Source organism: Carassius carassius, chromosome 34 (genome assembly GCF_963082965.1).
Source record: "Carassius carassius chromosome 34, fCarCar2.1, whole genome shotgun sequence".
Taxonomy (NCBI): domain Eukaryota; kingdom Metazoa; phylum Chordata; class Actinopteri; order Cypriniformes; family Cyprinidae; genus Carassius; species Carassius carassius.
Genome location: NC_081788.1, coordinates 21,542,587 through 21,558,451, shown reverse-complemented (window position 1 = coordinate 21,558,451; position 15,865 = coordinate 21,542,587). Strand labels below are relative to the sequence as shown.

At 40.9% G+C, this 15,865-nt stretch overlaps 1 protein-coding gene across 2 annotated transcripts in view; it reads left to right on the top strand.

Moving 5' to 3' along the window:
- The first annotated feature begins 1,508 nt into the window (after window positions 1-1,508).
- Window positions 1,509-15,865, top strand: part of LOC132114729 (choline transporter-like protein 5-B) — a 34,876-nt gene continuing 20,519 nt past the window's right edge. Inside the window, exon 1 of one of the 2 annotated variants that reach the window (XM_059523015.1) lies at window positions 1,509-1,708. In XM_059523015.1, the coding sequence (XP_059378998.1) occupies window positions 1,672-1,708 (37 nt within the window). In that variant the 5' untranslated portion in view covers window positions 1,509-1,671. The remainder of the gene's footprint in view (window positions 1,709-15,865) is intronic. The other variant, XM_059523014.1, reaches the window with a different exon arrangement.

The following is a 15,865-nucleotide window of genomic DNA, read 5'->3' as shown; positions in this document are numbered from 1 at the left end:
CAGACTGTCTGACCCATTAAAAACACATAAAAGGTCAAAATAAAAGACAGTTTATACTAAATATCTCAATTACGGTATATTACAGATATATATATATATATATATATATATAGAGAGAGAGAGAGAGAGAGAGAGAGCATATCCATTATAGTTCCTGAATCATGTCAGGACCAAGAAGTTGCAGCTGCCCCCTAATTTTGCAAGAAATTGAATGAATCATTATTGCGTATTAGTTACTGCCAGTCTTAATAGGTTTTTGATTGCCTGGTCTAAAGTTTTCTGGAAGAATGCATTGCATTTGCATGTGTTGGATTTTACTTGTGAACTCTGCATTATTAAGCATGAGACAGAGATGCAGGGAGCCATAACGGGGGAAGGTTAGAATGATTCCAAGGGCCTGATGAGGGAGATGGGGCCCGGAACACGATTTTTACTGTGGGATACGTGCGGAAGGGGCCCGAATAAAGATGCTGTTCAGGAGGCCCAGAAACCATACTGGTGCCCCTGCAGAGATGAGACAAAGATTCTGGATTTTGATGAGAACTGTATTTTTTTTTAAATAAATCTAATAGTAATAATAATATAATAATTATAATAATAATAATAAATGAATACAAAATCTGTAATAAATGTAGGCAGTATTTTTATTTATTTAATTAATTTATTTGTTTTTATGTATATTGTATGTATTCTTTATTTAACACCTGTTTCAGATCATGAGGATTGAAGACGAAGACCACTGGCACGTTCGTCAAGTCACATTGGCATCTAGAACAACACATTGCTGCCATCAGGTGGTGAAATGCAAACATTGGCAGTAACAGTAAATTAATAACATGCATTTCCACAGCTTCTTCACCTTTTCAGTTGAATTTTGTTTTATTTGCAAGATGTGATATGTTAAAATGACGTATGACTTTCCTATATATCTTTCCTATATATTTAGTTTTTATTAATGTTTTATATTTAGTAGTATGTTACTTCGATAGCATGGTATTTTTTTTTACTGTACAAAAACGTACTTTTTGGATTAGTGGAAAGTATATTATAAATGTCATGTAACTATTTACAGTACACTAATACTGTTTTATTACATCAATTGCTTAACTTCCCCATTCCGTGATGGTGAGTTGGCTTGAGGGAGAAAAAAATGTAAGAAAGAAACTGAAATACCATTTTGCATTAAACTTCCTCGCTAACATAAAAATAGTTTACTATTGTCGTCAATCATTCTGGTCTCCACTAGGCCATACTGTATGTAAACACTCACAGTCAATTTTATGTCGAAGCACAATGGAATTTCAAAACACTGGCAAGACCGTATTTGGTTGATTTCCATGGTTCTCGTGTTCACTGAAGTGTTTTCCTGTGCCTTCCTGTGCGATTTTTTTTTATTGTTCCCACAAGTACTACGATATGTCCCGCCCCCAGAAGTTGGATTGGATTTGAGAGCTGATGGCAGTCAGCGATTGGACATTTGAGACGTCACTCATAGAATGGACCGCCCTCTTTATGCGCAGCATCTCACTGCTGATGGCGCTGTAAACACAGAGCCCAGCAAATCACAGATTCGCGTTGTATATGTGGATGAGCGCGAGAGACTATTCACGTCCACAGCTTCATGCAATCACATAAACAAAACACACACGAGGACCGCTCGTCGGAGGTGCAATGGCAAGGAAAAGTGCAATTCCCCCTTCATACTATGGTAAGCATCTTGTGAATTGCGTAAAATCAAGTTTTTGGAGTAAGACCACTGACAAAGGGAACCGACCCAGCGGTGCTGCTGGTGTCAGCCCGATTCATTATTAAGTGTTTGGCTGTTTTCTCGCGCAGTAAATATTTCATACACCTCTATGCAGAACGATAGCTCCACTGATGTGTTTTCACCCTGATTTGAGTTACTTTGTTTTTGCAAAACTGGATTAAGTGCACACTAGGCGCAGATTTGGGTTATGTGTCTGTAATTCGGAAAACATTTAATTGTTTCGTCATATAAATTAATTGTAAAGCGTCCAATATATGAGCACGTATTGATCTAATAGAAATCATATATGGTGATTATTGCGCAAGCTGTTTCATAATGAGAGGGGTTTTTTGTGTTTGCCTTGTGTAAAGTCCTCAGTTAAAGGTTAACGTTACAGTACATGACCAGCCTACGCGGACAGACCTTAGAATAACTGTTTTCTATTTTGGCGTCTTAATAGTTTAAACATAGTTTTAAAGATGCACTCGATATGTTTTGCTAATTATGGATTGCACACATAATAATGGACAGGACACAAATGAGCAGCTTTGATAAATATAATAAAATGATTCTAGTGTTACTCTCTCATGAAATAAGGGACCTAAAATCCATTAACACCGAGCACGACAACTATGTTTTTAATGCTCAGGGTGGATGGTAGGTAGATTCTGATTGGTTGACAATGTTTTATCGGATCGATTGCAATGATATTGTTAGAACAATGATTCAATATTTATTGATATAGTTATAGTTTTTGGTGTGAACAATGTTTTATACAACTCTTCTTCGTGACAGCTGCCATTTTGCCATCACATGACCACTTGTTTTGCTGCTTTAAATGCTTGAATTATTTTTCATAGAATTATAAATATTCATAAAAAATGTGTTATTATTGATATAGGCTAGTAATTGTCCTTGGTGTGAATGAGCCTTAAAAATCCGACCACAGCGGCTCTCGTTACTAAACAAACTCAATGCATGCAGTCCAACAGGTGTCAAGTATACAGAACCACTGTACAGTACAGATAATTAAAAGCCAGTTAAATGTAAACCAAATGTAAAATTAAGTAAGTCTGGAACAGAAAGTTGATAACTTTTTCAAACATTGGGAATGCAGTCAGTCTGTAGTCAGTCTACTTCACATTCCTCCGTAGTCATCAGAGACCTTTTAGATTGTTCTGGAAACCAGTCGTTCACAATCCCCTATGAGCTGGAGCAGACCCCTCTAGCCATTTAACACAACTACTCTCAATATTTTTCAGGGGCAATCTGTCTAATTATAACACAAAATCCTGCCAAAGGGATGCATCTGGTACGCCCTACGCACCCACAGCCATTCTGCATAACCATCTAAATAGAGTTGTAATTATTATCATGTGATACAGTGCATCTCAATCTCTATTTTTACAGGCTAGATGGCTCACCATGGCAGTGCTGTTGCGAGTGTCAAAGAAAGTTTTCTTTGTCAAATAAATAGTGCAGGGAGCAGCTGTTTCACTCGGGCAAGGTCAAGCTCTTTGGCCTGTGCCTCATGTGTTGTTAAGTTCCCACGAGCCACTTGTCAACCACAACTATTGTCAGCTGGAATTGGGAAATAGTCTGTGGAGAGATACCCAAATCAAGGAAAAAAACTGTTGGAAATGAAGTGGAAGCATATGGTTGTTTTGAAGTAGCTTGTGTTTTTTTGTCAGCGCATCAATCTGGCATTTGATTCCTTTCCAAATTTGAAAAAGATTCTGGTATGTTTTTGTTGTTGTTCTTGTCTGGATGCTATCTTGGCAGTGGAAGTACTTTACTGAGATGATTTACAAAGGAAGTTGTCTGTCATTGCAGTTCATTTGAAGTGTAACTGTGAGGTTTCAAATGTCTGGGAGAGTGGTGCATCTGAATGGGGGTGGAGCTTGTCCTGGCCTATGTTTGGGTCGGCTGTTATGTCTGATTTAGCATCTCAAATGCAATCCAGAACTGCTGCTGAGAGAGAAGGAATATTAAAGTAAGTGATCTAGACTCTCTAGAATATATTAAAGAGATTAGGATCTGTCTACAACACTGTGCCAATATTATATCCCTTTCTCTTAAAGGGATAGTTCATTCAAAAATTCTGTCATCGTTTACTCACCCTCATGTTGTTCCAAACCAGTATGACTTTTTTTCTTCTTGAAATACAGTTATTTAAACCTTAGAGCAGTGCTTTTTAGTATAATGAAAGCATAGAGTTACCATGTTCAAAAAGGATGAAAAACGGTAAACAAATATTTTAACTGTAAAAGACTGTAAAAATGCTACTGTACAGACTGTAGTTAATGGTAACTTTGCTTAACAGTAAGTCTCCTTTCTATATACAAGGAAAACTGTAATAGATTTAACCTTACATTTCATGTAAGGTTACAGTAAAAATGTTAAATGTAGTTTGTAGAAATAAAAAATGAACAAGTCATCTTATATATCCACATGACTTGTACATTATTTTCCAAGACTTCTGAAGTGGTACAATAGCTTTGTGTGAGAAATGCACTTAAAATTTAAAGGGGGCATAACACAGTCAATTTCAAGTTAATCTTGAGTACCTATAGAGTAGTATTGCATATTTCATATCTTAGAAGATTCATTAGTTTTATCAGATTTATGAAAGAAAGATACAGCTTTATGCTTTTTTCTGAGGCATGCCGTGGATGGAGCTAAAAAGTCACAAGCACGTTAAACTTTTGCGTAGCGATTGTCTGCAAGCCATGACGTAAATAAAACAAGAACAAAAACTATTTTAAAAATTTGTTTATAAAACATTAGTCACAAAAATGCCGGGAACAAACAAACACAGTTGCACAACTGTCCCGGAGAAACAAACAGCATCCACTGTTCCCTTAATGCCGCATGGGTTCTTTAGGAAGTTGAACAAGGTTATCTTTCCCTGACACACAAAAACACACTTCTTTGGTGGCTGTTGATTTTGTTGTCTAAAAACAAAATGACAAATCCTTCTCAAGCGATGCGGATGTAAATTTTACAAAGCCTTCCTCCAGATGTGGAAGGATCTTATTAACAGTTCCCCAACAGGACGATCTTCCCTTAGGAAAAGAAAGCAATTTATACTCCTGCTTCAGAGCTTGCTGCAGGAGGTACATTAAAGATGCCTGGAATGAGCTAATATAGAGGACAGCCAGTGCATTAGGGGACCAGATAGTCTCTCTTTATCTCTTACGAGTTTGACACAGAAGATTCTCTTTCATGTCCACTGCCTGTGGTATAAAGCAGCTCTCAGTGGCACATGTCATAGTCCACCATAGAGTTCACAATGAGCTCTCTACTGTGCGCCTGGGACTTTAACAATGACAGATTCGACTCAAATGCCACACTATGGGATGAATGGCTCATAATGGGTGTCATCTCTTTTTCCAGTGCCATTGTAAACGACTTGGAAGTTGTATAGGTTCAGCTAATGGACAGCATCACTGGCCCTGTATGAATAACTTTCACAGAGTGTCTTGTCTGGTTTTGATTCAAGCTGATTTGGAATGCATTTTCCAAAAAAACTTTGTGTGTCTTTGATTGTAGGTAAAATGTTGTTGCAGAAATCATTCATGTCAGTCTAATTGAGTCGCACTTTCAGCAGATCTTTTGCTTTATGATTTGACTTTAATTTCAGTTTGTTACACTCCATTGAATGGTTTCAGAACACTTGAAATATAGTGTTAATAAATAGACCACTTCTTGTAAGTGATTTTGTGAAATCATCAAGCTTCCTTTTTGAACCATGAAAGCTTCAGTCCCCATTCATTGTGATTGCATGGAAAGAATGACCACAGTCTTCAGAATTGTTTTTTTTTCTATAGAAGATAGAAAGTCATACAGGATAAGAACAACTTGAGAGTAATAGCAAATGGAAAATAGTTTATATCAGGATACAGGTACATGTTCCACATTACTGAACCATCGTGTTCAATTTTTTTTTCTTTCTTTCTTTTTTGTCATGTTTTATCTCAGGATGATAAATGAGCCAGACTGCTTATTGGATACAAAAATAAATAAATAAATATATACATTCAAAGTTGCATAGTGCCTGCAATGTTGCATAAAATATAATGCAACACACGTACATAAACTCATAAATAAACTAATAAAAATATAATTAATTATATAATAATCATACAGAAAACACAGTAGACTACACAAAAATGCTAGCGTTATAAAATTATATTTACATTTTACAGATTTAATATTATAAAGGTGCATATAGATCAACCCCTTGTCTGGTTCTGGATTTCTGCTTTCCAGTTCTGTTTCATCTCGTCACTGTGAACTCATTTTATAACTGATGAATTTTGCAACACAGTCACAGTTACTGAACAAAAATGAAAAAAACATTGAACTAAATTGAGCTGAATAATGACACTATTGTCTGCTTTACAGCTGAAATTGAAGTCGCTTCATAATTTGATGAATATTACAACATTAACATATTCCTGTTTATCAATGTGAAGCTGCTGTGAAATAATCTGCAATGTATAAAGCATTTTATAAATGTGAGTTGACTTTTGCTTGACAAAAATTAATTTATTTTAGATAATCAGTTTGTGTATTTTTTGTGATGGCTCTGTTAATTAATTACATTTTTGCCTTGGGAGTGAAATGAGCCAGGACTGCAATTGGTGCCACCTAAAAAAAAAAACTGCTTGATGCCAGTCACTTTTCAGACAGTATCCAGGAGTCATATTCACACTCACACTGACAATGTCTGTGCTGTCCGCCTGGTGTGCTTGAGAGATATGCAATTTGAACAGACACTGACAGGGTTTTATATATTGAGATAGGGCCTGAGCAACATAAAGGTGTCTAAATGTGTGACAGATTTTGATATACTTTTTGCATTTTGCCTTGTTAACAAATGGCCATGTACCTTCCACCTTCTCTTTTAGTACTTGTAGTGTTAAATAATGGTGCCAAAAATGCCTCTAATAAATGTAAAGTGGAATTTTTCTGAATCAAGTGACTATTATCACACAATAAGTTAGCACGATAGAAACAGATATGTGTCTATGTTGTCATTAAGTAACAGGTGTCATTTAAATGACCAGTGTGGTGATAAATTAAGACAAGCTCCTTAGACAAAGTAATGAAGCAGCCACATGAATGTAAAGAGTTTAAACTCAAAGCTTCTTATTTGAGCATATTCCAGTTCTAACAGCTTTTTTGGCTTGAGTCAGCAAAACACAAGTCTAAAGGGACAGAGAGATTCCTGCCTGTCTCTCACTCTCTTCACTTCGTCTGTCCATCGGTCCCTGACGGTTTACGTGCTGGTCTCGCTGTCTGTCACTCAGTCTTTAGTGTCTCTGTTGACTTCCAAGTACAGCGGCAGCAAGAGAATATGATTTATGTGTTTGATAGTGTCCACAGATCATAACCAGCAAATAAATAAATGTAATAAGCTGCTTTTTAGGTGTATTTTTTTGAATAAGTAATATAAAACATTTATTCTTCTCATAAGGGGTTTTGATGCGAGCGCCTGGTGGCCGGGCCTCCCCCCACGGGGTCCGGCCGGGCTCAGCCCGAAGGAGCGACGTGGGGCCGCCTTCCCGTGGGCTCACCACCTACAGGAGGGACCGTAAGGGGCCGGTGCTTAGACAATCGGGTGGCAGTCGAAGGCGGGGGCCTCGACAGCCCGATCCCTGGACACGGAAACTAGCTCTAGGGACGTGGAACGTCACCTCACTGGCGGGGAAGGAGCCCGAGATTGTGCGTGAGGTAGAGAGGTTCCGACTAGCGATAGTCGGACTCACCTCTACGCACAGCTTGGGCTCTGGTACCACACTCTTCGAGAGAGGATGGACTCTTCACCACTCTGGAGTTGCCCAAGGTGAGAGGCGGCGGGCTGGTGTGGGTTTGCTTATAGCCCCCCAGCTCAGCTGCCATGTGTTGGAGTTTACCCCGGTGAACGAGAGGGTCGCTTCCCTGCGCCTTCGGGTCGGGGATAGGTCTCTCACTGTCGTTTGTGCCTACGGGCCGAACGGCAATGCAGAGTACCCAGCCTTCTTGGAGTCTCTGGGAGGGGTGCTGGAAAGTGCTTCGACTGGGGACTCCGTCGTTTTACTGGGGGACTTCAACGCCCACGTGGGCAACGACAGTGACACCTGGAGGGGCGTGATTGGGAGGAACGGCCCCCCTGATCTGAACCCGAGCGGTGTTCAGTTATTGGACTTCTGTGCTAGTTACAGCTTGTCCATAACGAACACCATGTTCAAGCATAAGGGTGTCCATCAGTACACGTGGCACCAGGACACCCTAGGCCGTAGGTCGATGATTGACTTTGTGGTCGTTTCATCCGACCTCCGGCCGTATGTCTTGGACACTCGGGTGAAGAGAGGGGCGGAGCTGTCAACCGATCACCACCTGGTGGTGAGTTGGATCCGATGGCGGGGGAGGAAGCTGGACAGACTCGGCAGACCCAAACGTACTGTGAGGGTCTGCTGGGAACGTTTGGCCGAGTCTCCTGTCAGAGAGATCTTCAACTCCCACCTCCGGCAGAGCTTCGACCGGATCCCGAGGGAGGCTGGAGATATTGAGTCCGAGTGGACCATGTTCTCCACCTCCATTGTCGAAGCGGCCGCTCGGAGCTGTGGCCGTAAGGTTTCCGGTGCCTGTCGAGGCGGCAATCCCCGAACCCGGTGGTGGACACCGGAAGTAAGGGATGCCGTCAAGCTGAAGAAGGAGTCCTATTGGGCCTGGTTGGCTTGTGGGACTCCAGAGGCAGCTGACAGGTACCGGCAGGCCAAGCGGACTACAGCCCGGGTGGTTGTGGAGGCAAAAACCCGGGCCTGGGAGGAGTTCGGTGAGGCCATGGAGAAGGACTATCGGTCAGCCTCGAAGAGATTCTGGCAAACCGTCCGGCGCCTCAGGAGAGGGAAGCAGTGCCCTACCAACGCTGTTTACAGTAGAGGTGGGGAGCTGTTGACCTCAACTGGGGATGTCGTTGGACGGTGGAAGGAATACTTCGAGGATCTCCTCAATCCCGCTGTCACGTCTTCCATTGAGGAAGCAGAGGCTGAGGGCTCAGATGTGGACTCGTCCATAACCCAAGCTGAAGTCACCGAGGTAGTCAAGAAACTCCTCGGTGGCAAGGCACCGGGGGTGGATGAGATCCGCCTTGAGTACCTCAAGTCTCTGGATGTTGTGGGGCTGTCTTGGCTGACACGCCTCTGCAGCATCGCGTGGCAGTCGGGGACGGTGCCTCTGGGATGGCAGACCGGGGTGGTGGTCCCTCTTTTTAAGAAGGGGGACCGGAGGGTGTGTTCCAACTACAGGGGGATCACACTTCTCAGCCTCCCTGGGAAAGTCTATGCCAGGGTACTGGAGAGGAGAATCCGGCCGATAGTAGAACCTCGGATTCAGGAGGAACAGTGTGGTTTTCGTCCAGGCCGTGGAACACTGGACCAGCTCTATACCCTCTACAGGGTGCTGGAGGGTTCATGGGAGTATGCCCAACCAGTCCACATGTGCTTTGTGGATTTGGAGAAGGCATTCGACTGTGTCCCTCGCGGCGGCCTGTGGAGGGTTCTCCGGGAGTATGGGGTCCGGGGCCCTTTGCTAAGTTGCTTCGTACGCTCCCTGTACGAACGGAGCAGGAGCTTGGTTCGTATTGCCAGCTGTAAGTCAGACTTGTTCCCGGTGCGTGTTGGACTCCGGCAGGGCTGCCCTTTGTCGCCGGTTCTGTTCATGATTTTTATGGACAGAATTTCTAGGCGCAGCCAGGGGCCGGAGGGGGTCAGGTTTGGTGACAACACGATTTCGTCTCTGCTCTTTGCGGATGATGTTGTCGTGTTGGCCTCATCAGGCCAGGACCTTCAGCATGCACTGGGACGGTTTGCAGCCGAGTGTGAAGCGGCTGGGATGAGAATCAGCACCTCCAAATCCGAGGCCATGGTCCTCAGTCGGAAAAGGGTGGCTTGCCCACTTCAGGTTGGTGGAGAGTTCCTGCCTCAAGTGGAGGAGTTTAAGTATCTTGGGGTCTTGTTCACGAGTGAGGGAAGGATGGAACGGGAGATTGACAGACGGATCGGTGCAGCTTCTGCAGTAATGCGGTCGATGTACCGGTCTGTCGTGGTGAAGAAAGAGCTGAGCCGCAAGGCGAAGCTCTCGATTTACCGGTCAATCTACGTTCCTACTCTCACCTATGGTCATGAGCTTTGGGTCATGACCGAAAGGACAAGATCCCGGATACAGGCGGCCGAAATGTGCTTTCTCCGCAGGGTGGCTGGGCGATCCCTTAGAGATAGGGTGAGAAGCTCAGTCACCCGGGAGGAGCTCAGAGTAGAGCCGCTGCTCCTCCACATCGAGAGGGGTCAGCTGAGGTGGCTCGGGCATCTGTTCCGGATGCCTCCTGGACGCCTTCCCGGGAAGGTGTTCCGGGCACATCCCACTGGGAGGAGACCCCGGGGGAGACCTAGGACACGCTGGAGAGACTATGTCTCCCGGCTGGCCTGGGAACGCCTCGGTGTCCCCCCAGAAGAGCTGGAGGAAGTGTCTAGGGAGAGGGAAGTCTGGGGTTCTCTGCTTAGACTGCTGCCCCCGCGACCCGGCCCCGGATAAGCGGTAGAAGATGGATGGATGGATGGAATATAAAACATGTACTGTATACAATCTATAAATAATTATAAATGCATGTAAAGGTTTATTATATATAAAAATTGTCCAAAAAATGTGTGTGTATATGTATATATATATATATATATATATATATAAATTATATTTAGTTTAATTTGAAAAAATGTAATAAAATCAAATACAAATGCTGAAATTATACAGTGATATAATTTTACATATTTGATGACATTTGCTAAAAAAAACAACTCATCGGTTTCTTCTAGATTTCTGTTTTCATCTTTGCACAAAACAGCTGTCTATTTGGATATTTATTTATCTGTTTGTGTATTGATCGGATAGCTTTGTTAATTAATTTAAAACTGACAGTGAAAAGAAATGTTTTCGAGCCAGTTCTGTTGAGGTCATGATTGAGATGCAGCATATGTCAGGGACTTGTTTGTGACTTAATACCATGGGGTGGGAACTCCATTTTCTGGTAGGAAGAGGAAAAAGTAACCACACACATTTTCCATTCGACCAAACCCATGATGTCTGCACCTGCACACCTTCCCAGGCTGTTCCTTATGGAGAAACCATGAAAGAGGCTTGTGTTATACAGCAAGGCCTGCAGCGCACTGCTCTCGGTGTGTGAACTCTTGTGTGCATAAAAAAAAAAAACGATAAACACCTTAGTGGAAGCAGAGGATGAGAAGAAGAGGTAAAGAGAGGGAGATGAGATTTCCAGAGGCAGATCAAGGAAGGAATTACTGTACCCTGCTATATCTGAAGCCAAAAGCTGACACATTTGGCTTGAGCTTTCTTAAGAATAACAGTCACATTCTGTGCCAATTCATTCTAATGCATTCATATCAGCAATAAATAAGGGGGGAAACAGAATGAATCTCTTGTCAGAGTTAATGTTTTGGGAAATGTGATTACAAAAAGAGGATCTCACAGGATTTTGACTGGAACTCAACAGCACTTGCTGTGGAGAAATATCCAGAATAGCATGAGGGAGTAAGTTTGTTTTATTTATTTTATTTTATATTTATTTGTACTGTATTTATACTCGACTCCAAATGTTCAGTGTCAGTTTTTTTTAATGTTTTTGAAATGAGTCTTTTATGCTCACCAAGGCTGTCTTTATTTAATCACAAACTCAAAATCTTGTGAAATGCAATGTAAAATAACTGTTTGTTCCTGTAAAATGCTGTTTGTTCTTTCAAAAGAACAGTATTTAATTGAAATAAGACTTTTACAATGTTACAAAAAAACGTCTTACTATTACTTTTGATCAGTTGAATGCATCCTTGCTGAGAAAAAGTATAAATTTCTTTGTGTGTGTATGTATGAATTTACACTGTGTAAACTGAAAGTGTAAAGATTACATATGTCAATCTTAATCACTGAGAATGCTAAATCAGGCAGGATGTTTGTGATTGAAGAAGGTGTCGCCATTGAAATTAGTGTCATTGAGGAGTCTGTGCCCGTGGTGGTAATTCAGTTTACCTGGTAATGATTGACACCAGCTGTTCCTTAGCTACGGTTCAGCTGATGCAATTAAGCCATGCAAACTGACAAATCACTCTAGTTTGTTAAATGTAGGATAGATTAGAAATGAGATGGAGAAGTGGGGGTAAGTTGTTGATCTGCGGTCTGGGGCTGATCTAATGTAAGAGGTGTCTAAGGAGAAGGCCTCTTCTCGCTGCAGTCAAATTGAGTCTTTTATTTATTTATTTTTGTATTCAGCACATTTAGATAAGACCAATAAATCTGTTTTTAGTTCCTCCATGGTAGTTCTGCTTGAGCTGTCATTTCATAGAAAGTTTCATTTATTCTCTTCTTAAACCAATCAAACACTTCTCATAACTACTGAGGATGATAGCTCTTTATCTAAAATTAGCTTTATTTATCCCTTTTTAAAAGAATGGTTTCACCCAGAAAAGCCATTCAAGATGTTGATGAGTTTGTTTGGATGGCTATGGGTGAGTACGTTTGAGCAAATGTTCATTTTTGAGTGAATTAAGTGATACTTTGCTGTTTTGTAGTTTACAGGTATTTCAAATGCATGTAGTGGCCACAAAGAGTGTGTTCATGAGCAGCTTTCTGAAATGAATAGTCAGATGGGACCGAGCTGGCGATGCTGATATTGTTTCTCCCATAATACCTCTGGGGCATTTTCCAGATGTTCTGACCTGTTTGTCCACTTTCACATAGCCACAGTGTCTTATTCTTAGATCTCTATCTCTTCCTCCCTCTCATGCCTGCCTGTATTTTTTATGGCTATTTATCATCATGATACTAGAGACGGAGGAACAGAGTTAACTTCTGCTTTTTGTAGCTCATTCAAAATCTTTTGTGCAGTCCTCCTTTATTCTCTTTAGCCAAGGTCAAGGGGTTCAGAATGTTTTTGCAAATGGTTGTTGTATGAATGTGAAGGAGCTTCTGTGGTTTGGCTTCTGTGAAATGGTTCGCAGCACGACGCCCGCGGCGACGATCGTCGTGTCAGGACCACTGCCCACGTATCGACGAGGACACGAAAAGTTCAGTAGACTTTTTGCTTTAAATGAATGGTTGTTGTCATGGTGTAAAGAACAGAAACTGCTATTTGTTAATAACTGGAATCTTTTCTGGGAGCGTCCTAGGCTGTTTCGCGCTGATGGCTTGTACCCCAGCAGAGTCGGAGCGGAGCTGCTCTCTGACAACATCTCCAGGACACTTCGCTCCATGTGACTAGTAAGACAATTCTCAAATAACTATTATGATGACTTTTGTTCCACCCGCTTAAATTATAAAAGCACTTGCGCTGTACAATCTATTAAGACTGTGTCTGTTCCCCGAATAGTGAGGTCAAAATATAAATTTAATGTAGGATCTAGAAAAAATCTTATCGTGATTAAACCAGAAACATGTAAAGTAAGTGAACAAAAACAATCTTTAAAGTTTGGGCTCATAAATATTAGATCACTCACAACCAAAGCAGTTATTGTAAATGAAGTGATCACAGATAATAGTTTTGATGTACTCTGCTTGACTGAAACCTGGCTAAAACCAAATGATTATTTTGGTCTAAATGAGTCGACTCCACCAAACTACTGTTATAAGCATGAGCCCCGTCAGACTGGTCGTGGCGGAGGTGTTGCAACAATATATAGTGATATTCTCAATGTTACCCAGAAAACAGGATACAGGTTTAACTCATTCGAAATACTTCTGCTTAATGTTACACTGTCAGACATGAAAAAGAAATCTAATGTATTTCTTGCTCTGGCTACGGTGTATAGACCACCAGGGCCGTATACAAAATTCCTAAAAGAATTTGCAGATTTCCTCTCAGACCTTCTGGTTACAGTTGATAAGGCGCTAATCATGGGAGATTTTAATCTTCACGTTGATAATACAAATGATGCATTAGGATTTGCATTTACTGACCTAATAAACTCTTTTGGAGTCAAGCAAAATGTCACCAGGCCCACTCATCGTTTTAATCATACACTAGATTTAATTATATTGCATGGAATTGATCTTACTGCTATAGATATCGTACCTCAATGTGATATTACAGACCATTTCCTTGTATCGTGCATGCTGCATATCACTGATATTAACTATGTCTCAGCGTTACCGTCTGGGCAGAACTATTGTTCCAGTCACCAAAGACAGATTCGCAAATAACCTGCCTGGTCTATCTCAACTGCTATTTGTACCCAAAAATACACATGAATTAAACGAAATGACTGACAACATGGGCACTATTTTCTCTAATACATTAGAAGCTGTTCCCCCCATCAAATTGAAAAAGGTTAGAGAAAAACGTACTGTACCATGGTATAACCGTAATACTCACTCTCAGAAAAACTAACTTGGAAGTTTTTAGAATTGCATGGAAAAACAGTATGTCCAGCTATAGACAGGCTCTAAAAACTGCTAGGGCAGAGCATATCCACAAACTCATAGAAAATAACCAAAACAATCCAAGGTTTTTATTTAGCACAGTGGCTAAATTAACAAATTACCAGACGCCACCTGATTCATATATTCCACCAACGTTAAATAGTAATGACTTTATGAATTTCTTCACTGATAAAATGGATAACATTAGAAATACAATAGCGAATGTAGATTCAACAGCGTCTAATACTTCAGTTTCATTCATTGCACCCAAAGATAAACTGCAGTGCTTTACAAATATAGGACAGGAAGAGCTAAATAAACTTATCACTGTATCTAAACCAACAACATCTTTATTAGGTCCTGTACCCACTAAATTACTGAAAGAGTTGTTACCTGTAGCCGAAGAACCGCTTCTCAATATTAACTCGTCGTTCTCTTTAGGTCACGTCCCAAAACCATTCAAGCTGGTGGTTATTAAGCCTCTTATTAAGAAATCAAAACTAGATCCTAGTGAACTGGCAAATTATAGGCCTATTTCAAATCTTCCATTTATGTCTAAAATTTTAGGAAAAGCTGTGTCTGCTCAATTGAGCACCTTCCTGCACAAAAATGATCTGTATGAAGAATTTCAGTCAGGTTTCAGGCCCCACCATAGCACAGAAACTGCACTTGTTAAAATTACAAATGACCTGCTTCTTGCGTCAGATCAAGGCTGCATCTCATTTCTAGTTTTACTTGATCTTAGTGCTGCGTTCGACACCATAGATCATGACATACTCTTAGATCGATTACAAAACTATACAGGTATTCAAGGGCAGGCTCTAAGATGGTTTAGATCCCACCTGTCCGATTGCTACCATTTTGTTTACTTGAATGGGGAGTCATTCAGAGTTCATTTATCATCAGTAAAATATGGAGTGCCACAAGGATCCGTCCTAGGTCCCCTTCTATTTTCAATATACATGTTGCCCCTTGGTAATATTAGAAAATACGGAATTAGCTTCCACTGTTATGCTGATGATACTCAGCTATATATCTCAACGAGACCAGATGAAACCTCTAAATTATCTAAGCTAACAGAGTGTGTTAAAAATTTAAAAGATTGGATGACCAATAATTTTCTCCAATTAAATTCGGATAAGACAGAGATTAATTATTGGACCAAAAAAACTACACAGAATCTTGTAGATTACAATCTGCAAGTAGACGGATGTACTGTTACTTCTACAGTCAAAAATCTGGGTGTTATATTAGACAGCAACTTGTCTTTTGAAAATCATATTTCCCATGTAACAAAAACTGCATTCTTCCATTTCGGAAACATTGCCAAGCTACGAAACATGTTTTCTGTTTCTGATGCAGAAAAGCTAGTTCATGCATTCATGACCTCTAGACTGGACTATTGTAATGCACTTCTAGGTGGTTGTCCTGCTTCTTCAATAAACAAGCTACAGGTAGTCCAAAATGCAGCGGCTAGAGTCTTTACCAGGTCAAAAAAATATGATATTACCCCAATTTTACAGTCTCTGCACTGGCTACCTATTAAGTTCCGTATCAGTTACAAATTATCATTACTTGCCTATAAGGCCCTAAATGGTTTAGCTCCTGCGTACCTAACTAGCCTTCTACCATGCTACAATCCATCACGTT